The sequence below is a fragment of the Trichogramma pretiosum genome, unplaced genomic scaffold (genome assembly GCF_000599845.2).
Source record: "Trichogramma pretiosum strain Unisexual culture from Peru unplaced genomic scaffold, Tpre_2.0 scaffold63, whole genome shotgun sequence".
Lineage (NCBI taxonomy): Eukaryota > Metazoa > Arthropoda > Insecta > Hymenoptera > Trichogrammatidae > Trichogramma > Trichogramma pretiosum.
Window position 1 is genome coordinate 1,083,792 of NW_019640834.1, and position 22,914 is coordinate 1,106,705.

The following is a 22,914-nucleotide window of genomic DNA, read 5'->3' on the forward strand; positions in this document are numbered from 1 at the left end:
ACGATTAATAAATGTATATAATTGTAAAAAATTTTATGTTAAAGAATTACCAAAGCCAGTGCAAGGACGTTAATTTTTAAACCCCGTTTTTCTATTTACTTAATATTTTTATAAATGGTTACGAATAGTTACGAAAATTTCGTACAATTATTTTCTAACTTGTTACATACCTTTAACAAAATATTTAGTAAAAATAACCGAAAACACGAACGTTGTCGTTATGCTGGCTTTGTCATTCTCTTAAAACAAAAATTTTTTTTACAAAAACTTGGTTTTATACTCGGATGAATTTCATCGCTTTGTATAACTATTGAACATATTTTGATTTAAATAAGTACCTTTTTTAACCAACTTTTTTGTTTATAAAACTATATTAGCGAATATACATACAAGTCATTTTATTTGCATTATAGTTTACGGAAAAATAGGTGTACTTATGCGTATACGAAGCACTTCACGATTAATTATAAACAAATCAGCACCAACATAAAGCTACATAATCATCAAAATCATGAATAACGTGAATATTTAAAAAGGCAATTTTTTACAGTTTCAAAGAAGAAAGTATTCTCAACATTTTTCAGTTGAAGAGTATTTCAAAACGATATATCAAGGGGCGCCGCTATAAATTATATATTCTTTGTACAATCAAAATGCAATTGTCATGGAACGGTTGCTTATTTTCTTAATAATAAAATTACAATTAGACAAAACAACAAACTAAAATTCTAATTCTTCGGCAGTACGTGAAAGTCTATGACTATCAATGCGTCGCCTTTGACTGCGTCTTACAGCATCTGCTCTGCGATAAGGCTCTGACCTTAAACCCAACAATATATCTTCGAGAGCTCCATTGTAAACTTCGTCTTGTTGCAACAATTTTTTTTCTTGGACTAGTCTGGTTTTATTCTTTAGCTCATTAATAACGGCATCCTGTTGTCAAAAAAACAAACAACCATAAAAAGTTATCTATGGGCTACATTATTTAACAATATTAATTTTCAAACATTAAAAATAAGTTAATTAAAGAGGTAGAAAAATGGCTCTTCGCTTTTTCTTAAATTAATTTAATTAAACAATTTTGTTTAATATTCGATTTTTTTTGGCTTTCTTCAATAAATATCCTATTCCCTCCTAAATGTGATTTTTATATCGTCAAAAAATCGTAATAAAACACTATGTGCGGTAACAACAATAAAAACAATAAAAATTTTTCTATACATTTTCAGTCATTTTGACTGAACATTTTTCTTACAAAACCTCGAATTAATCTGTAAATTGACAAATCGAGAACTTTTGCATTAACACAAGTAAAATATTCAGTTAAAATTTAAAAACTTAACAACAAATAAAGGTTCATGGGTTTTGACATCTTCTCAAATAGTTTTCTCAAAATTTTTCAATTTAACCTGAAAACAAATTATTAAAAAAAAAATAATGTATAGTCAATTTTTTATTACATTTTCATAAATTTCAGTATTTGAATTTAAATTGTGGTATTCTGATGAGAAAGCAATTTAGTTCTGGGTTATAGCGCATGAACCTATTTGTGTAGATTGCAATTTTATTTTCGTAAAAAACGAATACATTTTTCACTTTATTTCTTATTTCTCAGTGAATAATAATCATAAACTTTTTGATATAATTAAAATAATAAAATGATCTAATTGATACTTTTTCTGCTTAGTATATCCGAAAGTTTTCAAGAAGAAAAAAATCTGGTTTTTTTTCTCCTGTAAAGCTATAACGTTCAAGCGAATATTTTATATTTCCTTATACTTCCACCTTTTGAGATTGTAGCGTAGAACATTTTAAGCAGCTTTAATGGTCTATGTGAGTGAATTTGTGTGTGTGTATGTGTGTGTGTGTGTGTGTGTGTACGTGAAATTAAGTGCGTGAAAAATTAACTTTTATAGCGCCACCGTTGACGACGGTAGGCCAAAGAATATTGCATAAAAGAATTATATCCATCATTACAACTATTTATAAGTATATTTTTTTTTCTTTTGAGCCCCCATCCCTTTCTCCTCTAAACTTTCTATAAAAAAAGTAGCAATTTTATTCTAAACGCAGGCCTAAAAAAGATAATTTTAGCTAAGATTCGATGAATGAACAGATACATTAGTAAACAGTCAAATGAATGCAATAAAAATTGTATAATATAAGCATGCCAAGCTTTTGCAATAGCAACTTAATTTCAAACGCATACACTATGAAAATTAATGCAATGAGGGTATTTTTGGCCCTATTGGCAATGATGATAAACGAACTTTGCATTGACTATCATTCTTGGAAACTTTACTTGTAAAGCTACATTTTTTTAGCTTTCTTTATAATTTTAATGGACTCTTGAAAGATAGTCTATTTCAAAAGTGGAGTGCTTTTTATTTTAATTTAGAAACTTATTAATAATCAATTATTGACTGAAAAGCCATAGCGCTATAAAGATTAAGTTTTGCCAAGCACCATAGAGAATGTATGGAATTTGTGCTCAAGGTCTAAACCAATTTTTTAAATAGTTAATTAGCGTATTCGTTTTAATTAATTAATCGATGCTATACACAATAGAGCAGGTGAAAATAGGAAAAAATGAAACATTAACTGAATAAGAAGTTATTTGCGGGTAATTAGTAAGAAGAAACTTACATGTCGTGATTTGTTTTTTACATTGTTACGTTTTGAGCTCCAGTTCATTAAGATGTCGGTGTAACAATGACTTGTTCGAATTACAGCAAAATTTCGATGACTTTAAGCCCAAATAATATGTAACAAATAAAAATTAGAAATACTTTATATCAACTAATCTCTAGAATTAGTTGTAATTTTCACAAGATCATATCAGAAAAATCATATTATTACGACACGTTGTTTTGGAATTTTCGACAATCTTCATGCTAATTCAAAACGTGCATGGATTCGATGACCTTCAAAATTTCAAAAAATGTTTTCGAATTGTTTCAATTTAAAATCTGCAGTTAACAAGTTTAACAATCACAACGTTCAAATATTTACGTGAGAGTGAATGCGCAAATAATCCATCGCGCGAAAAGAATTGATGGATAATAATGCAATTCAATTCAAACATGAGTGTGAATGGATGTATGGCTTTTACCGTACTATCAAAAAGTCAATCCATGCAAAGCTCAGTGTAATTCATACATGACATTAGGGGCGATACTTACTTTTGGAAATAATTAAAATCTCACTCCCAAATTTTAGATCAATATCTTACCACAGAAGTGTAAAGAAATAAAGAATTTCCGTGGATTGCTCTTCAATATATTACGTACAATCTTAAATTTAAACGTTTTTTTTTAAGTTAAACGCAATTTTTCAAGGGTTCATTCACGTTTTTCAGTGTAATAATAAAACGTTTTATACATTCTTCAGAAACATAATTAAATTGTTGAAAATCCTCAAATCTTTTTTAGAAAAGCATAGATCAAATTTTTGGAGGTAGATTTAAGATTTTGTAAAAAAAAGACGCTGTGATATTTATGGGACTTAATTAAAAAATGAGAATGTTTATTCGCGAACCAAAACAATACATAATTGTATTATTGTGCACGCATGCCAACACAATAAATAAATAAGTATTTATGTTGGCTATTTTTTTCATCAAATGAACATTCTCTATTTTTTCACTTTCTAATTTAAACTTCCTTTAATCCATAACTCTGTAGATAGGCATTAAATAGAACGATGGAAAAATGGTCTTAGTGAATGTTTAAGCAACTAATAACCATTGACAATACTCTACGCTCAATGAAATAATAAATTGATGTTAATGGAGCAGAACTTGGTGATAGAAATTATCTTAAGTGCTTGTGAAAATTTGTGCTTTTATCTACTTTTGAAATAGCATTTCAATTGCAAGATGGCAATAAATAATATTGAAATATAATAAACACCTTCTAATGAAAAATTCATGCACTACAGTGTATAAAATTGACTGTTTCACTATAAAAACGTACCTGTTGCTTCTTCTGATTCAATTTATTCTTTTTAATAACTTCCTCAGATGTGTTAAGAGCTTGCGTAGCCGCTAATTCTAATCTTCTCCGTTGTTCGTTCTCTTGATCAGCAGCCTGAACAATAATCTAATGTAAAATTTTTTTAAACAAAATTAATGAAGTAAACATTTTTCAACGTACTTTGAACGCTCTTGCAAATCTCACAAGAAGTGAAAAGAATGTGCTAGCATCAGCTTGTCGAGGACTTTCTCCGAAAAATTCAACGCACTCCCGGAAAGCTTCTCCAGCTATGCGAGTATCCGATTTTAAACGTCGTAATTTCTCTTCGGAATTATTAAGAAAATCTCGTAAGACAGTATTGTGCTTTTCTTTCCCTCGAAGATCATATTCTTTGCGCACGAGGTCCATACCTTTCTCCAGTTCATGCACATCGCTTGTCACATTTTCAAGAGAAACTGAAAATTATAGATAATATTAAATTGAGTATAATTTACGTTCAAACTTTAAATAGAAAATGTAACGTAATTATTTAAGAGAGTGATGAAATATTTACCTGTGGCAGCTTTATCGATGTACATAAGTTCCGACTCAAAATTAAGTAAATCTGGAAACTTGAGTCTCACGGTTGCAACAATATAGTGCAAAAGGCACATTCGTTTATCAGTCGATTTGGTGTCTAGTAGCGTATCAAGACTTTGCAACTTGAAACCATAGGCAGGTCCACGTTTACTACTGTTAAGATAATTTCCAAATGCCAGAATAACTTCTAACACGGATCGAAGCTTTTTCGAGTTTTTTACTGAATTCGATGCAGATATCACAGCGTGTATTTGAGGGGAAATAAGGTGCATATTATCAAAAAAGTTTCCTAAATAATTCATTATTGACAATTTTGTAGATATTCTTTCAACTTTTCCGAGTTGCAAAAGGAATTTGTCTTCTTCTGTAAGGAGATTAACATTTTTCTTCTCCAATATATATTCCCGGTATGCTTTTATCTGTAAAACAAAGAGTTATTAGTACTCGTGAAGTTAAAATAATACATGATTGATACGCACTTCTTGTTCAGAAGGAACCATTCTCTGTAAGAGTTCGACGTTTTCTAACGAGAGAACCTTGAGGTCAAGCGCATTAACGGCTGCGATAACTTTCTCAACGGGCAGTTCCAATTTCCTTCGTGAAATTGCTGAAAAATTAAAAATTACAGTTACCTTGAGACTAAGCAAATTAATGTATCGTATGGATAATATTAAAAAAGTTGAAAAACTACCTATGTTTCGTAATCGCGTATGTTCAAGCAGAGTTACATTTTCCGGTTTTTTGAAACGCTTGCTAGGGAAATTGTACAAGCCTCCGGCGCCGTTGCTTCCATCTAATTCGTTGATACCGTTTGCGAGTTGATTGTTCATACCGATCTTGAAACGCTCCTCAAAGTCCGTAAAATCGATCACCTTGTGCAGTTTTTCGTCGTCGAGCTCGTTGAAGATGGTACCCCTCACTTGATTGGGTTTGAGCGCAATCCAATTGAGAGTGGGAAGTTTGTGCTTGGTCTGTACTTTGCGTTTTATCGTCATGGCACCGTCGAGAGCTGGTAACAATGGAGCGGGCGGTGGTGGGTGCGGAAAATGATTTAGGTCCGTCACGGCAGAGTTCGTCGATAGAGACAGTAGATGCGGCGGAGGTGGCGGCGGGAGCGGACTCGAAGATTGTACTTGAGATGAAGAAGGCGCTGGCGGAGGTGGAGGCGGTGGCGGAGGCGGAGGTGGCGGTGGAGGTGGTGCTGCAACTGTCGCCGCAACATTCGGCGTCGGGCTTGGTGCTCCGGAACCATTTGTTGTTAATCCATTGCGCATCGAGGCGCCTCGTGTCAGAGTCTCTAATTCAATGATTTTACTCTCGAGCACACTCTGTCGCCGAGCCGAGTCTTGCTTTTGGCGCTGCAACGTCGCTAGCTGTTCCTCGACAAGACGCCGCGCCTCCAGAGCCTCTGCGTGGTCCGCCTTCAGCGCTGCCAATTCCGTCTCCAACTCAACGATCTTCGCCATTGACTCGCGCTCGAGCTCGGCCAGTCGCTCGTGACAATGTCCTATCTCGTCCTCTAGCTCGGTAACCTTCTCGAGAGCCGCAGTTTTTGTTTCGCTGTCCTCCATGAGTGCCGCCACATCAAATACATTATCCAGATAGGCTGATATTTGTACTTGTAGATCTTCGCTCTCGGTGTGGCGCAGCTTCTCGAGATAGTCGTCGAGGCCGAGCTTGGTGAACTCGTACTGAAGATGAACGCGAAAGTTCATGTCTTCCACCGAGTGCACGACTATATTGACGAACTGCATACAGGCGACCATGAACTCGATGTGAAAGCTGTCGTACTGCGTGAAGTACTCCATGAGGGTGTTGAATCGACGCCGCTCTTGACAGATCTCCTTGAAGTTATCGAAAGCCGATAAAATGATCTCGTGGCCACCCTTGACCAAACAGATCGCTGCGAGTAATTCGAGCACGAGAGCTTTCGTTCGCAAGCTCTTGTGTATGAGACTGAGCGCTATGCAATTGATAGCTTCTCGATGCTGAATGACCATGTTGAAGCCGTATTTGTTGTTCATGATGGCGCGCATGCACAAGATGCAGACGTGGATGTCGTCCTTTGCCTCCCCCATGTTGAGCCGCGTCACGTGGCGCGTTCGCTGCTTAACACTCGGGCTGTCTTTCATCTCTTGCAGTTGCGGTCTTAAACATCCGTTGCCAACCGAAGATGTCGGCGCTTCTAGTCCTGTATCTGTTTCGTTTAGTCAAACATAAATTTAAAAATTATAATAAAATCTGTAAAATATTTTCCCTGTCGTTATGAAAAACCAAATACATACCAGATGATCTGCTCTGATTAATTTTTTCGTCCAATTCATTAGCAGTCGTAGCAAGTCTCTGTTCTTGTCGCATCATTAACAATCTGAAGCTCAAGTAATCGATTAGAGCATCAAGGCCTTGGTTTTGTTCATCAAGAAATTCTCGGACCCATCTGTAAATGAGAAATAGGATGCATCATAAGAAATAGGATGCATCATAAGAAATAGGATAAGGAATTACTAACTAATCTACCTGAATCCATTACATCTAGATTAATTTTGGAGCGATTGCTTTTCGATTTTTCAGGTCATTCAAGGAGAATTCTAATTCTCGGTAATAAGGGAGAGGAACGAAAAAGATAAGATTTATCTGCTATTATATTTAAAAAATTAAATTTTAAAGAATTTTGATAAAGAAATTAATGAAATGTACACTGTTTTTTTCTTTTTTTTAGAAACATTAAACTACGAATGTCTGTTTTAGTTAGGTTACTGATTTTTTTATGTAAATTTTCTTTATTCATATTATGTCCAGTGCCTTCTATACATTTGATGGGTCTGTCTCATAAAAAAATTTTTCGGACTGTCTATGAGTAAATCTTTTATTTTCAAACGTTTCTCACTTAAGATTATTTTCGGGCAGTTGTATTGAATTCATAGAGAATGCTTCATCCCCAATAGCCTCAATTCAATCTTTAAATATTAATATTACATAGTTATTCAAACAAACTTACTCAATGTGGTTTGTGCGCAATGAAATTTCCAAGTCTCGCAGAACTTGTGTAGATGTTGACTCGCCAACCATCTTTCTTTTCTGTAACAATACCAGAATAAATCAAACGGGAATATAGTACAAGCTTTCCGTACTCTTCTTTTATTCTTTTTTTTTAAAAATCGACAATTCTGCAATTTACAACTTACTCTGTGACTTCTGGAGGCCTTGGGATCCAAGTAAGTGCGCAGTTTGGTCAAATAGTGAGATGGTGGGTCTTTGGCTTGTACCCTTTCCTAAAGTAAAAAATAAAACACGTTTAAAAAGTTTAACCGATGGAATTTGTTTTCACGGCAATTGAGAAATTGAACGAAAGTATATTTATCAATCATTCATTCTCGTTCAGAAAAAACCATAACAATTTTGTGGTTTATTACAAGCCACCGAACGATAAATATAAAACTAATAATGAAAGTTTTTCTAATGTACGAGTTCAGCGAAATAAAATAATAATAATAATTGTGGCTACAATTTTTTCAATCATACGCTCACTTTTTATGCCGACATTTACGATTTTAAACGCATATGATGGAAATTAACACTTTCACCAACTTGCTACCAGTCATTACAAGCACATTTAATGAGTTATTAATACTTCTCGAGAGTAAAAACGAAGTCGATTGATACTTACTTGATCGCATATGATATCCCATTTCTTTTCATTGTCGTATTGTTTCAAAAGTTTCGCTTTATCCGGAGGTAAATCCATTGAAGCCTGTAACATCAACATTAAATTGTAATCACCTGCGAGTTTCAGAATTCAACAGATAGTATGATTTTATCTTTACTCATTTACATGAAACTATTATAATATGGGTGATGATGGGTATTTAAATGGGAGTTAAATATGATGATATACATATGGGTAAAATTATTTGATAAAGTAATGATGAAAAAATTACGAGTAAAAACTTTTTTCAAGTAGTTGAAACTATGTGAAATCAGAAATATTCAACTATCGCAACAATTTATTTCTAAGAAATAAACAATCTTACTTTCAATAATCCGTAGAGGAATAAATGTTACATAAATGTTACATAAAATGATTTTCAATGTGGAATGTGTACGGTCAAGAATTTTTTTTCTTGCTTTTGTTATACTACGAAAAATATTTTTTTTCTATCAAACTAACGATTTTTTATTGTATTTTAGATTGTTTTAGGGCTTGCTTTCAAAATAATCATACGCTCTTTTGTTAAGTCAAGAGAATCGCAAAATAAAGAACAAAAGGTGCATACTGTACTAGCCAGGGTGGTATGTTGATTTCATTTTCATTATATTATACCACAAATAAGAGCAAATAACGGGCAAATGCATGATTTTGTATCGAAACGAGAGAAATAATTTTGTACCAAGTACCGCAATTCCTAATTTCGCCGTATCATCGTTACGATATAATCTTTACAATTTATTGTTCAAAAAACAACATTTTATCTCAGTTTAAAAAAAAATTCGTCTCAAGAGATCAAAATCAATGATCAAAACTCATTGTAAAGAGGTTCGAGAATTTAAAAACTTTCCTGCTATCCAATTTAAATGTATGACGTAACTATAAGGGTTTATGGCGATCTTAAGATACACGCATAAATAGGGTAATTTTAGGATGCATTTTTCAAATTATTGGATTACTTGAACTTATTTAGCCCATGCAATTATCGAGTTTACTGAAACCCAATAAACAATACATTAACCGATATATAATAGCAGGAAAGTTCTAGTCAACGAGCATATGTTACAATGAATAATGAGGAAATGATTTCATTTTTTTATTAAAATGTATTAGGTCATAATGAAATCACAACTGCGCAGATCAACTCAAAGATTCCGAGCCGGTCCGATAAGTTCGGTTTACAATACACTGTGCCAAGGTCCGATCCTATCTGTCTTTTTTGAATGTCTGCAAACTATTTTCTTTGCGTGATTCAGAATTTTAAAGTACACGTGACTAAATTACCATTCTTATTGTGTCGATTTACGTTTTTTTAAGTGCATATTATACTTTGAAGTTTTATATACGAGGACAACAGAACCAGACTGAAGTTGAATATTTTTACAAAATAATTTTTCAACCCGTTATTTGTTGATCTAAACGACATTAAGATATGTATCGTGTGAAACCATAATGAAGGTCACTACTGTATGTTCATGGAAATGCTGAGTAAAAATCTTAGAAAACGTGTTTAAAAATTTTCATTTGTATTTTAGCTTCAAGACCTTGTTGTGTTTTTATTCAATGAAAGGCACTGAAAGCCTGAAAAATTTCCTAAACAAATGACAAATATTTCATAACCTATGAAAAAAGAATAATGAAAACATAAGAAACAAAAAAATTTCAAGTAACGAAAACAACTGACTGATCGTCAAAATTGCAATTTCAAGTGACGATCATGCCCCAATGCGCGTGAAATTCACGACGGGCCAAGAGTTCAGTTTATTTTAGAATTTATATATAATAATGGGAACAATTTAGAAATTAGATAAAAAAAATTAATCTTTGTCTTTAGCTTTCGCATGGATACATTATAGTGCATAATTTATGCATCTAGTGATTGTTGACCTATTGAAGATACTGATCACTATTACGTCTAATCGTGATTTATAACTATTTTAGAGATGACGAGATTCGTCTCTGAGTTGGTTGTATCGTAATAAAAATATATTTTTCAAAAATATAAAATGTAAAATCGATAAAAAAGTATACTTTTTAATGATCTGTAATTATTTATTAATTCCAATTTTAATTATGAACATCCTGCGCAAAAAATTTGGAGCAAGTGTTATCTGTAAATTCTTCTATTTTTAAATTGCAGTCATTCCTCGACTTTAATTGTCAAGGTTAGCTTGAAGCAGTCGTGAATTCGATGATTATTATTTCAACGCGATGAAAAACGTTTTATCATTCAAAGCCCGACGAACTTATGAATGACATCAAGTCTTGTGTAGGTATTAAAAAAGTAATACCAATTCGTGATTCACCACTTCAATTGCTATTTAAATTCTCAATGTTCGTGGCGCAATAGTCGAGCACAATGCGGCACTATTCGCCAAAGTATGCTTGTTTTTTTAATCAAATACCGGATGATAGAACAAAATATGTTTGGCGTGATCTTTCCGTAATAAAGTAGGAATTATTAATTATGCATCATTGATGCAACGCGGAACGCCTACAAATCCGTCACATTTAAAAATAACGTAACTTTCATAAAATAAATATGACGAGATTTTCTTAAATTTGCACGATTACGTTTACAAAACAGTAGATTAAAAAAGACTCGTAAGATGATCAGGACAAATTTTTACAAAAATAGCATAGATTATAATCATTAAAATTGTTCGAAGGTTAATAATTTCACTGATTGATGTTCGAATTAACGCAATAAAAGATTACGTTGAAAAAAGAAATGATTCAATTTTGAAATTATAAAAGTATAATAGGCCCGATGCGTTAAAAAGTAAACAGCAGCATGGCAGCGAGAAAAAGGAGAGCTTCTAACCTTGCGAGTTACCCGCAAAGAATTTGCAAAAGAAGCAAATGGGCATAATTGAGAAATTCGAGACAAGTTGAAGAGTGTTCGAGGTCGTGTAAGCGATACCTGTGTGCATCGGGAAGAATTGACAGGCACAAAATTGCGAAAGCAAATAAAGCCGAAGGAGAAGCGTAGCGAGAGCACAGTTCAAAGAAAAAGGAGCAGCAGAAAAGAGATGAAAAAAGCAGCTTAATTTGTGTAGTGTATATCTATAGGAGAGAGAGAGAGAGAGAGAGAGAGAGAGAGAGAGAGAGAGAGGAAGCGAGGAGCAAAGTATATAATAAAAAATTTAAAGAGCGCGCGAGGCTGTGACTAGAGCGCAATGCTATGCGTCAAAAACAACTCACCAGGACTTTGGTGAAGCGTCGCTCGAGCTCGAGGGCATCGGGAATGGGCTGTCGCGGGGGTCCGCGCACGCTGCCAGCTCTGGTGTGGTGATGGGACGAGGCCCGGCTGGGGCTGGCCCTCACCGGGCTGCTGCCGCTGTTGAAGCTCGTCTGCAGGTTGTACGGCTGGCTGTTCTTGATGTCGCGCTGCAGCTGCTCGAGGCACTCGGCCTCGGCGTTGCGGCTGCTCGTCAGTCCCATGATCGAGACTCTGCTGATTCACTACTACAACTGTGCACTGGCACTCGGGGAGTTGCTGCTGCTGCAAAAGCGCTGCTGCACCGCTGCTACAGTGACGACAACGACACCGGGCATTGAATCGCAAGGATTATGCAGCGGCAGTAAGCGCGAAATGGCACACAGACACGACTGCGCGTATATATATTTTATTGCAAAATAATAAATATACGCGCACAACTGCACAGCACTGGATAGATATACACAACAAGTTTGTCGACGACTGATTAGTGACTAGCGATCATCGCCGTGACTAGGACTCTAGCGAGGCAGCGGCACGACACAGCCATATGTATAAATGTACATATACAACAAAAAAAAAAGCAGCAGCGGCGGCGACGACGAAGAAGAAGAAGAAATATATGCGAGCGCGAGGCACAGGCGGGCAGCAGGCAGAGGCGAGCGCGAAGCTCTACGCTCACTGACTCGCTCCTCGAGTGTGGGTGGCGCAAAATTGCAGCCGAGCGCGTTCACTGCGTTGTTCAGGCCAAGTGGGCAGCCGCTGCCAGGGACGTCATGGCGCGCGGCGCGATCCTCGCTCGGCTCGGCACTTCTTTCCGTGACTCCGCTCCTATCCTCGTGCTCGATCCTGCAGCTCTGCGTCCGTGCGTCCGTCCGTCCGTCAACAACAACAACGACGACGACGACGACGACGACGACGACGACGACGACGACTGTGCGGCGAGGCTCCCCCTGCTTGTTTGCACGCTGCTCCTTTTTTGTCCTCGGTCCGTCGGTCGGCAAAAGTCTATATCGTTGGTCGGCTATCGCGGAGCTGCGTCGTTTTCATTGTCCGATGGGCAGTGGTATCGGGCGCAGAACGCAACGCGAAGCCGGTGCAACAGGTTCCAAGCAGTCCATAACCGCGCGACGACTCACGCGCTGCTGCTCGATACTAGCCACTGACACATAATATACGATCGATGATTACACTATATGTAGATCGTACGATCTAGCCTCTCTCTTCTTGGCCTGTGCACGCGATGATTCGGTCGAAATGCACAAAGAGATAAAAGGCAAAAACAAGTATTATACTGCACAGCTTCGGGCGTACACGACACGAGCGGGCGAGCGAGCGCGCGCGCGATGTGTATATGTGCGTATGTATGATTCTCTCTTTTTCTCCGTGCAGAAATATACGCAGGCAGGCAGCAGTATGTGTTGGTGTGCGAATGACAGTGAGGAGGAGCGTTGTTGTGTTGCTGCCGCTATATACTGTAGCGAGAATTCACGCAGGACGGGGATAGTGTGTGTGTATAGCTCTGCTCTCTGCTCCGATGCTTACGCGCGCAGAGATGCCTTCGGACTGCGTCACCGTCGTCCGCCGCGAGTCTCGGCGTTGTCGTGTGCCGCCTATATACATATAACAACTCCGTATTAATGTGTATACTATATACTACCATGCGCCATATGTATATAGTGGAGCCAGTCGCTATCACTCGCGGCTCGTGTGTATATTATAATACTAGTATATATTCTTTCTCTCTCTTCTTTCACTGCGCGTGTTGTTATATATATAAAATCTGAACACAGACTCGCCGGTAGTGGCGCAACAGCGGCAGCACAGCGCTACAATAATACATATATAATATACCTATATATAAACTGCGCAAATTGCGAATGAGAAACGTGCTGCGTGCGAATGAGCGCAATTCTTATATATACGATGCGGTAGCTGCTATCTCTGCTCGTCCTGAGAGCCTCTCTCGGCTCATTATAATATGCTGCCTATCTCACGTATTGACCAGCGTAGCTCGGCGTTGTTGAATTACAAATTTCTACTGCTGCCGTTGTATAAGCCGCGCTCCGATGTCGAGCGAGCGACTCCTTTTTCTCGCGCAGCAACGTGCGAATCGAGCCGTAAAAAGCACCAGCGGAATAGCACTGCGCGTGTATAGCAATTCTCTGTCTGCGTCTGGACAATCTGCACACACACACACACGACGACCTCAAGATTGGTGCGGCGAGCGCGCGCGTGCTCCTCCAGTACAGCTCCTATTATATGCGATCCTTAATTTTTTTATCTATGCCGAGAATTCTTTGCGGCTGTGCAGCTGTGACTCGTTGGCTGAACACGAGACTCCCTTTTTTTTGTTGACGAGTCGACGAACTGTTCGCTTCCGCGGACGCTGCGACTGTAGAAATTTAAACTCCGTGTTCGCTCGCCGAGGGAAACAACCGGCCACGCCGATCACATAACCCCTACACGAATATTATCCCATTCTGATTTAGGTACTTGTACGACGATGTTCATAAATCATCGTTTTCCAGAAAAATTTCTACTCGATGTCATCGTAATCGGGTGCGTCGATCTCGATTAGATAATGTGCCGCGCATACCAATTATAATAATCTCGCTGTTTGACCGCGAGCCACTGCGTGCGTGCCGAGATGGAATTCAAAATCGCGCGTAATCGTGTATACGTCGTCCGTTCGACGCAGCCTTGTAACGACTTTGTTAACTAATCAATTAGTTGTGCATACATAATGATGACGAATTATGTAGAGGCAGATAATTCTTGGGTACACAAACGATAATAGAAGGAAACTATTATTCCGACATTAGGTGAATCGTTGTCAGCTATCATCGTTTTTAAATCAGCTTCATAGAACCGAAGAACAAGTGTATCGTGCACAAGATGCGGTGTAGTTTAAGCATAGAAACAGATTAATTTTAAATCTTATCGTGCTACGAGCTGTTGCGCAGAAATGCATCGCTGAGTGGACTATTGTAAATGCCGCTGGTGTCGGCGGCCCGTCTCAATCATCGCGAGTTCATACAACTACGCGATCATCGCGAAACAACGAGTGCAGTGTACTCGCGCGAGTCCAGCGCAGAATCGAGCGAGTGTACGGGGCGTTATTTTTTGGCGAAAATTCGAGCTTTCTGCACGCACGCGTGTATACGAAGCTTTTGCATCAGGCCGAATCGGCCTTGCTACTCGTGCACGTTGCTGCGGTCGTGCAGGCGCTCAGCGCGAAAGTTCGATGTGTCCCGCGGCTGAATACATGCGAGAGTTAGTGTTATACGTAGTCAGCCACGCGCGCGTCACGATTCACGCCGTCAGCGGATCGTCATCGTCGCCGTCGTCTGCCTGCACTGTACCCACTACACATACATAGTGTCTAGTAGTAGTCGTTGTTGCTGCTGCTGCTGCAAAGTTCGGCCGCCGTCTGCGCGAAATTATATTGAAGTTTTATATAGTATAGTGGTATAGCAGCAGTAGTGCTGTCGTCGTCGTCGATTCGCATCTCGGCAGCACACTAGTGTGCACACAGTGCCGCAGCAGTCGCATGCCTCGAGGTCTCGCTGCTGCTGCTGATCGTACTACCTTACACAAGCTCTGCTGTAGCTCCGACTCGGAACTCTCGTGAGAGTTTGCTCTCTCTCTCTCTCTCTCTGTCAGCTTGGCCAAATTTTTCGTCGGGGCGCAGGTTCGATTCGCCAATCTACTTCTTGCGAATTACAACTCGTCTCGAAAAAGGACATTGACTCTTGTCGTGCTACGTGACAATTATTCGTGTGCAGCGACACGAGCTGTAGTCGCAAGTGACCCTAAATGATACACACACCGAGTAGACTTCTGCAGAGAACAGTTAGTCGGTAAGATTAGTTGACGCGAGTGTGTCAGTGCACGCGACGAGAGGTGCAACGCCTGCTGCAGTGCACCGCACTAGGCGAGAGCTGTACCTAGGTCAGAGAGAGCCTCATAAGCTTATCGTCGTGCTCGTGCGACTCGTTGCCGGCGATGACAATTGTCTTTGTGCTCCAACGACGACGACGACGACGACGACGACGACGACGAGCTGTAGCAGCATCGGTGTGCAGTTATAAATACGACCGGCGCGTGCATCGCGCTACACATAGCAGTACATAGTCAGCTGCACGGTACATAGGTACGCAGCAGCAGCAGCAGCCCAATTGCAGTGCGTGTAGTATACCTTGTCTTACGCCTCGTGCGTGTGCGGTGCACCATACGCAGCTCGAGCTAGCCTCGTGTGTGCAGGCCTATACGTACGAGACCCATTGAGAAAAAATTCGCCAAATTCTCCGCGTACGAGCGTATCTTTTACCAATGCGCGACAGTCGACAAGGCAAGTATATAATATGGAGCTATTTCTGCCCTGCAAAATTCTTTTCTTCTTCCTTTTGTCGACTCAAAGCCCGAGACTCGACGATATAAGTAAGGCAGTACTAAGCCGTCTGCAGTGTACGCACCGTACATCAGCCTGAACAATTATTGTACGCGACAAAGATCCAAAAATACTATGCGCGCCTTCGTGCACCCGCAGCCGGTTGTTGTTTTACACTGCTATACAACGCGACTCGCGCTATTATCTCTCCAAGGCTGTAATGCATCGTAATCTCTCTCTTTCTCGAGAGAGAGAGAGAGAGAGAGAGCCAAATGACAAGAGATAGTAAAAGGGTCGACAATGGCTTTGAAACTCGAACCTATCGCTCGCCGTAATTATTTTCTCGTCTTAACCTGCTGCTCGATTGCATTAATGACATTTTCATCGAGCTCGCGGTCAAGATATTGTATTCGAAATGTTTTTCACTTTCAATTCGTGTGCAGCACACGCAGTAGCGTTACACATACACGATGTGCTCAGCTACTAGCACCGCGGTTGAGTTTTTTTTTCTGTCCCCTGATAAGCTGCTAATAGTCGGGAAAATCATCGTGTGTACACGTACATACGCATATACGAGTACGAGTACATACACTGTTTACGTTCAACATGCCCAGATCATTTCAAGTTCTATTTTTCCTCTGTAAGTGGCGTGTAATCAGCCAACGTAGTGGTCGTCGTCAATATATACTTGCTACGTGCATGTGTATGTGTGTGTGCTGCTCGGCACTTTTCTAGAGGTCACTAGCCTCTTTCGCTCGCTCTCTCTCTCTCTCTCTCTTTCTCGCTCTCTCCTTGTCTTCTCCTTCTTCTCTTCGATTCTCTCTCTCTCTCTCTCTCCGCGTTCGGCTCGCACTCGTATACTCTATACTGCGGCTTGCGAAAACACATAAATAAGACACACTAAGCAACGCGCACTTGGTATATTTTATAATATAACATGTAGCCCCAAGACTTTTATATGCTTGTGCAAAAAAAGAAAAAAAAACGATCTTTTGCAAAACCGACCGACCGATTCCGCATGAGCGCGACTTTCTCGAGCTCCGATGTGCTTTGCAGGCCATTAAGAACCGAAACTTTCTCGATATATTAATACGCGCGCGTAAATGCAATCGGTTATATTACATATGACAAAACTCGCCAGCGCGATCACTTTTCGTTCCAGAAAAAAAAAAATTTGAATAGTTTTTAACTCGCATTGTAGAAAGTCTCTCGGTCGTGTGCACAATACGATAAGAGCAAGTTTGTCGCAAATAACAATCGCAGCTTTTTTACGAGCTCTATCGACATTCGACTCCAAGTTCGCAGAGATTTTAATCTTCAACAAGCTTGACAGAATACCTTTCGAAATAATTTCAAGTATTGATGTATAATTTAATGTAGTCTAATGCAAACAACAGCACATGTACCATGCCGCGCTACATAGATACTTTTCAATCTACACTTTTGGTTGGTAAAGTAGATTTATTTTTTCTCTCGTATCACTATGTAATTCTTTTCGCGTGCCCTTACGTCGATCAACGAATGTAATGCAGCTCTAGCTTTTGAGATTTATTGACAAAATAATACCTGTGCGCGCTTATCCACATACCTAATTTGCATGAAAAACGACTACAACAATAGGCCAAGATAACATTCTTGATAAAAATGAAGTCGATCCTTAACCGCGAATTGCTCGAATTTTTTAAAGAAATCTGATACTGTAAATTAGCGAATACAGCCGAAACAAAAAGCAATTCTTCGCGACTCCCAAAATTACGTGTTATTTAATAGTATTTTTTTCTTTACGTTTCAGTGCCTCAGGTGACCAATGAATATTCGAAAAATTGAGGACAAAAACAAATCGCACGGCGGTGGGTAAATCCGCAACGACGACGACGACGACTACGACCTTGAGATCGAGCCGTATGTGCTTGATCCCAAGACCGTGAAGCCAAAGTCGCGAAAGCTGCGCGACATGTTGCGCCTCTAGAGCCGGTCGACTAGCGATCGCGACACGAATTTCGTTGTAACTGCTGCTGCTTTTTTCGCAAAATCGTGAAATCGTCGTCGATATTGGCCCGCGTGTTACACGCGCAGCCTGACATGAGTCGAGGCTGCAGGAGTCGGTGGTGTTGTCTCCAGAAAAATAACGCAACCATCCAAGCGATATAACCGCAGAGGTATTTCTAGGATATTATGGCGGAGAAGCAGAGTTCGCCGAGCGAGGCGGGCATCGACGAGAAGCAGGGCCACGAGGCCGTTGCTACCGATGCCGGTGTCGAATCCAAGGACGATCAACCGATTCCGCCCGTGGCTGCCACGGAAGCAGCCGATGATCCATCCAGTGCAATCGAGCAAAAGAAATCGGACGACAATGGCAACGACGACAAAGAAGACGACGAAGCATTGGACGACGGACAACGATCGGCGGAGGTCAACAGCAAGCCGACGAGTCCCGTCGATACGATCGACAAGAGTGCTGCACTCGAAGATAAATCCGATCGCGTCGATGGAATTACCGAGTCCGAGGCGGCGTCGAGTCCCACAAAAATTGCTCTCGAGTCCAATGACTCGTCGTGCAAGAATGTTTCTGCAGATAAAAGTGATAAGATCGAGCCGGTCGCGGGATCCGATCGCGCGACGCCGACGCGAGACACGACGACCGACCAGAAGAACTCGCCGAGCGAACAAATTACTGCTGCTGTCGAGCAGAAGCAGCAGCAGCAGCAGCCCGTCGTTGACAAGGTCAACAAAACAGGAGCTTGTGCTGCATCGCCGCAGGAAGAGAAGAAGGAGCTTGCGCCGAGCGCGGAGAAATCTACCTTGCCGACGGCGGCTGCCGAGACTCAGCCGCTCCTGCCCGAGCGAGTCGCGCGTTGGGTCGAAAAGGCTGCGACGAGCAAAGAAGCCGTCGTCCTCGGCGAGAACAAAGACGGCAGCGGCATCGAGGACGATAACAAGGCCATTGCCCTCGATCATGACGACGAATCCGAGGCTCGGCTTCAGATCGACGAGAGAGACGAGGATGAGCCTTGCGAAATTACCAAGAGAAGGCACAGCAGTGGGACCAGTGCTTCTTCCGATAGCCAGAAATCGCAGAAAGCCGCCACACACATTATAAGAAGAAGCATCAGATGGTAAGTTATTGAATCGACACTTTGATCGTCTATTAATTTCAACTCCATTCAAAATATTCAATTATTGCTGTATAGAGTTCATACCTGACTCTTTCATAATTTTTTAATTGATATGTATTATTATTAAATTTTTTCGTTTAAGTTTTCTTCTTTTGATTTAATTGAAAATGAATGTTTTGAAACCACTTGAAAAGACTAGGACACATTCTAGTTCATGAAAAAATAGGGCAAAGTTTCAATTAAGAACAATTAATTTAAATGTTTCTAACTAAGCGCAGCAGTGCCACCTAAAATATTTTGGGTACCAGAAGACAGACAGTATCCATATTATCGGCAAAGCGGCGAGCTTTATCAACGTGTATCGAACAATACCAGGACTTGCCGTGAAAAAGTCAAAAATATCCAAGTAGGGTCGCGAAAAAAAATTAAAAATAAACTTTTTCGCTGAAAATTATCATCGAATCCGAAATCCTCGTTATTAGTTTCTCGCGTAAAAGATACATTCTTACGCACTGTGCAAGTTCGTGGAAGTTTTCTTCGACGCACCGAGAGAATTTGTTTATGTATAACGTAACTGATAAAAATCATTTGCACTAAGGAGGTCGAGGTGAAATATGCGCTCGAAAATATATCCAAGTGCGTTTACACGTGAGAAAGGTCGGACGCAGTCAATTATCAGACATGCAATGCCGCGGCGGCGCAGCGTTAAGACATGCTCGCACGGACAAGTTCTCCGCGAGCTTGAACGCGCCTATATACGAAGCTCGATGGTACCATGCATGCGTATCGATAGAATATTGTGCTTGCTCCAACTCACCTTGGATTTCTCGTCTTTCGGGGGGTCCGATTTGAACTTAAACTTGGCATTTTTGTTCTGGATCACGCGCAAATTTAAGTCTGTGTTTACGTACACCTTCGACGACGTCACGAACTTGAAAAAATCGAAACCGAAGTAGTTCTCGTAGATGGGCAAGAAAAAGTAGTTCAGATTCAGCTCCACGAAGCATGATAATTTGTTATAATTGCGCACGACAGGACTTGTTAACTTGCGTATGTAGTCAGTACTGGTTTTTGACTGATTTTTCATTTGAAGCAGTCGTCGGTAGTCAATGTTTTGCCAATAAAAATAGTATATGTTACGATTTGATTGGCAAGGAACACGTAGTTTGAAATGCTAAAATCACATTAAATGTTAATTCGAATTAAAATTAATAATCGAAAACCAGCACTAACGTTTGGAAAACTATGAGATTAGACGAAAAAACGAAAAATTTTAGTTGTTGCCCGCTTAATGGTCTATTGTGTTACTAATATTTTGCCGAGTCGAGCGCTCGAAGAGAGTAACGTTTATATACGCATATTAGGGAGCCTCTTCAATTGTCAATAAGAAGATTGTTGTGAACGGGTATCTGGCTCGATTTCGAATGTGTCAGCTGATCGGACTTTAGGGCAATTTATATATTTGTTGATTGTTCAATTGTGTTAGAGCTTGATTTGTTCTTTGGTTTGCTTACAAGATAAACTTGGCTTACGAGACCTCAAAAACACACTGACGCTTTGTCGGCATATTCGCTCTTTGCTGCTAGTGATGTTTGTCACAAAATGAATATGATTAAATTTTTTCTGTAACGGAAAAGATCGAGGCTTTGACATTTAAATTAAAGGAGAATGTATGGGTCTGCATTGTGTCCGTGCTCGTTGTTGCTATTATATTAGTGTTAAACTTGTAAAATGATTAAATCATCGATCGGTATCGTAAGATTCCATGAAATTTCTGATTATATTGCAAACAAAAAACAATTTAAATCTTGACTATCGCTGAACCATTGCACAATAATCTGTACTCAAAAAGTGTATTGTTTGATAAAGATACATTATCGTTAGCATAAGTGGCATGTTAAACAGTATAGTATTTAAGATCGTAGCGTGCCAAACAGCTTTTTTACGAATAAAAAATAAATGGTTGAAAATTATGATCATACCGATCTCTTTCGAGAATCTAAAAAATAATTCTGTTTTCAACAGAGTAATGATCAAAGATCGTACATAAATGAACTCGAGAAATCCGAGTAATGTGCAAGTTAGTACGCTCTCGGAAATAAAACGACGGCAGCAAAAACGGCGGCTGCGCATGAAAAACGACGCCGAGATATTTCACATTTGTATTTAACTTGCATCCGCGCAATTTGTCTCTCGTCGAGTCCTTGAGTATTAGTTTCGGAGAGCTGAAACCATAGATTATTGAATTCCTCGCTCACGCTCGTATAGCAGTAGAGCCGAGCAATTTTTTCTCCTTCTTTTGAACACGAGCTGCAGCAATAAAAGGGATATAGGAGGAAATGGTTGCGGTAACAAGGCGCGCGCGCCTAGCCCACAGCAGCAGCAGCAGCCTTGAAGTTTGGCACGTTTCTACCCTCTACGTAGAGCAGCGGCCCCGCGAACATTAGAAAATTGAGAGAAGAGAGCTGAGCCGAACGCAGCAGCCTGGCCAAGGTAGTAGGGCGCTAATCCGGCAACGGTACCATAGAAACGGTACCGAGCGCTGCAGCATCGCTACTCCCGTCTCTCCCTCTGGCCTGTACTACTATACGCAACTTTTTTCCCCTCATCCGTGACGTGCATACGTATATTTTGAATCGGCTGCTGGAGCATGTACAGCCGAACACCCACGCACGCGTACACGTACGCACACACACACACACACACGCACACACGTTCGCAAAAACAAGTGCGCGATATTATATACGACCATCTGAAACGCCTCGCCTTCTCTCTTTGTGCCTTTGACTCTTTTCTCCTGCGTACGCGCGCAACCGATACCAAAATATCGCCGAGCTATGTGCTCGCGCGCAGGGGGCTACTTGCAAATTCTTTATAATAGCTGCCATTGGTCAGCGGGCTCGTTTTGCTCTTTCTCTTCCTTCCCGCGTATATAAGCGATCGCCGAGGCCACGAACATTGCTCCAGCTATAAACTGCGTCGATCTCGCGCTCAAGTGCAAGTACGATATGAGGGCTTTTCTTCAACTCACTTATTATTTTACATCTTTCTAACTTTCAATTAAACTCTTTGCAAATAATTACCAATAGTAAAGTTTCTCTATGAACTGAGTTAACAATTATCGGAACAAAGGTGTATTCTTTTCTTCAAAAGAGCACTGACCACCAAAACCGCTTACCAACAATTTTTATAGTAAGATTTCTGCTTGAACTTTTTTCGTATAAGTATCGACCCAGCATTGAAGCGTTTTGAAATTACTTCTGATTGGCCGAGTATCTTTTCACTCGACTTCGAATGGACAATAGTAACATTTACTTATTTAATTTATTTAATTTATCTAATTTATTTTCATTTAGATCAATATTCTTTATACAAGAAAAACATACGAAAAAGATTTTTTTACATGAAAAAAATATAATATTGTTGTTAATGATAATGTTATACAAATTTAGTTAGTCATCGGTTTGATGTCTCAAAATTAACATAAATTTGTTTAGTTTCATAGCTTTCTTTATCGACGATTGTAGTTGTTGAACCTTCAGCGTGTACGAAAATTAGTGGTGGTGGTTATCGGATTGACGACGAAAACGTTTTCATATTTTAGTTTGATAAGCAATTAGTTGAAACAGTGAAGATATATTTATTAAAGGAAAGAAATAATACAATGTAAATTAACAATGATCGGCGAGGTGTTCTCTATTGAGTCTCAGCGGTATCTGCTCGCTCGCATGAGGCGCACGCACATTCGGCACACACACATACACACGTATACAGGTGAGAGCCACCGGCGGCAGAACGGAGCAGAGAAAATGGTATACAAAGAGACATCTATCTCTTTGCTCTAACATAGTTTACACAAGAAAGGTATGCCAAAATGAATAACAGTTCAAATGCTTTATTGTTTTTGTGAAAGATAGTGTAAAATT

General features: G+C 39.7%; 2 protein-coding genes across 8 annotated transcripts in view; one reads left to right on the forward strand and one right to left on the reverse strand.

Moving 5' to 3' along the window:
• Positions 1–20,303, reverse strand: LOC106654828 (formin-like protein CG32138). 6 transcript variants are annotated; one of them, XM_014374886.2, is made up of 12 exons: positions 20,222–20,303; positions 19,806–20,162; positions 8,221–8,304; positions 7,739–7,825; positions 7,552–7,631; positions 6,839–6,990; positions 5,245–6,750; positions 5,033–5,160; positions 4,528–4,972; positions 4,155–4,429; positions 3,975–4,088; positions 721–933 (listed from the first exon to the last, which is right to left on the reverse strand). In XM_014374886.2, the coding sequence occupies exons 2-12, from the start codon at positions 20,073–20,075 to the stop codon at positions 721–723; spliced, it is 3,354 nt and encodes a 1,117-aa protein (XP_014230372.1). In that variant the 5' UTR covers positions 20,076–20,162; positions 20,222–20,303. The 6 variants fall into 6 exon arrangements, with proteins under 6 accessions (XP_023319247.1, XP_014230372.1, XP_014230373.1 ...); XM_014374888.2 differs by adding an exon at positions 2,647–2,746 and having other exon boundaries at positions 839–1,409; positions 19,806–20,286; XM_014374889.2 differs by adding an exon at positions 2,647–2,746 and having other exon boundaries at positions 849–933; positions 19,806–20,286.
• Positions 17,669–22,914, forward strand: part of LOC106654829 (putative mediator of RNA polymerase II transcription subunit 26) — a 27,960-nt gene continuing 22,714 nt past the window's right edge. For both annotated transcript variants that reach the window (XM_014374891.2, XM_014374892.2), the window contains exon 1: positions 17,669–18,988. In XM_014374891.2, coding sequence (XP_014230377.1) covers positions 18,048–18,988 — 941 coding nt within the window. In that variant the 5' untranslated portion in view covers positions 17,669–18,047. The remainder of the gene's footprint in view (positions 18,989–22,914) is intronic.

Bases quoted from the DNA above. Each gene is read 5' to 3' on its own strand.
- LOC106654828 (XM_023463479.1), bottom strand. From the start codon at position 20,075: ATGAAAAATCAGTCAAAAACCAGTACTGACTACATACGCAAGTTAACA. The intron at 7,826-8,220 runs GTAAGTATCAAT...TTTTTACTTTAG, and splicing joins GGGATATCATATGCGATCAA to GAAAGGGTACAAGCCAAAGA. The intron at 934-3,974 runs GTACGTTTTTAT...TTTTGACAACAG, and splicing joins TGAATCAGAAGAAGCAACAG to GATGCCGTTATTAATGAGCT.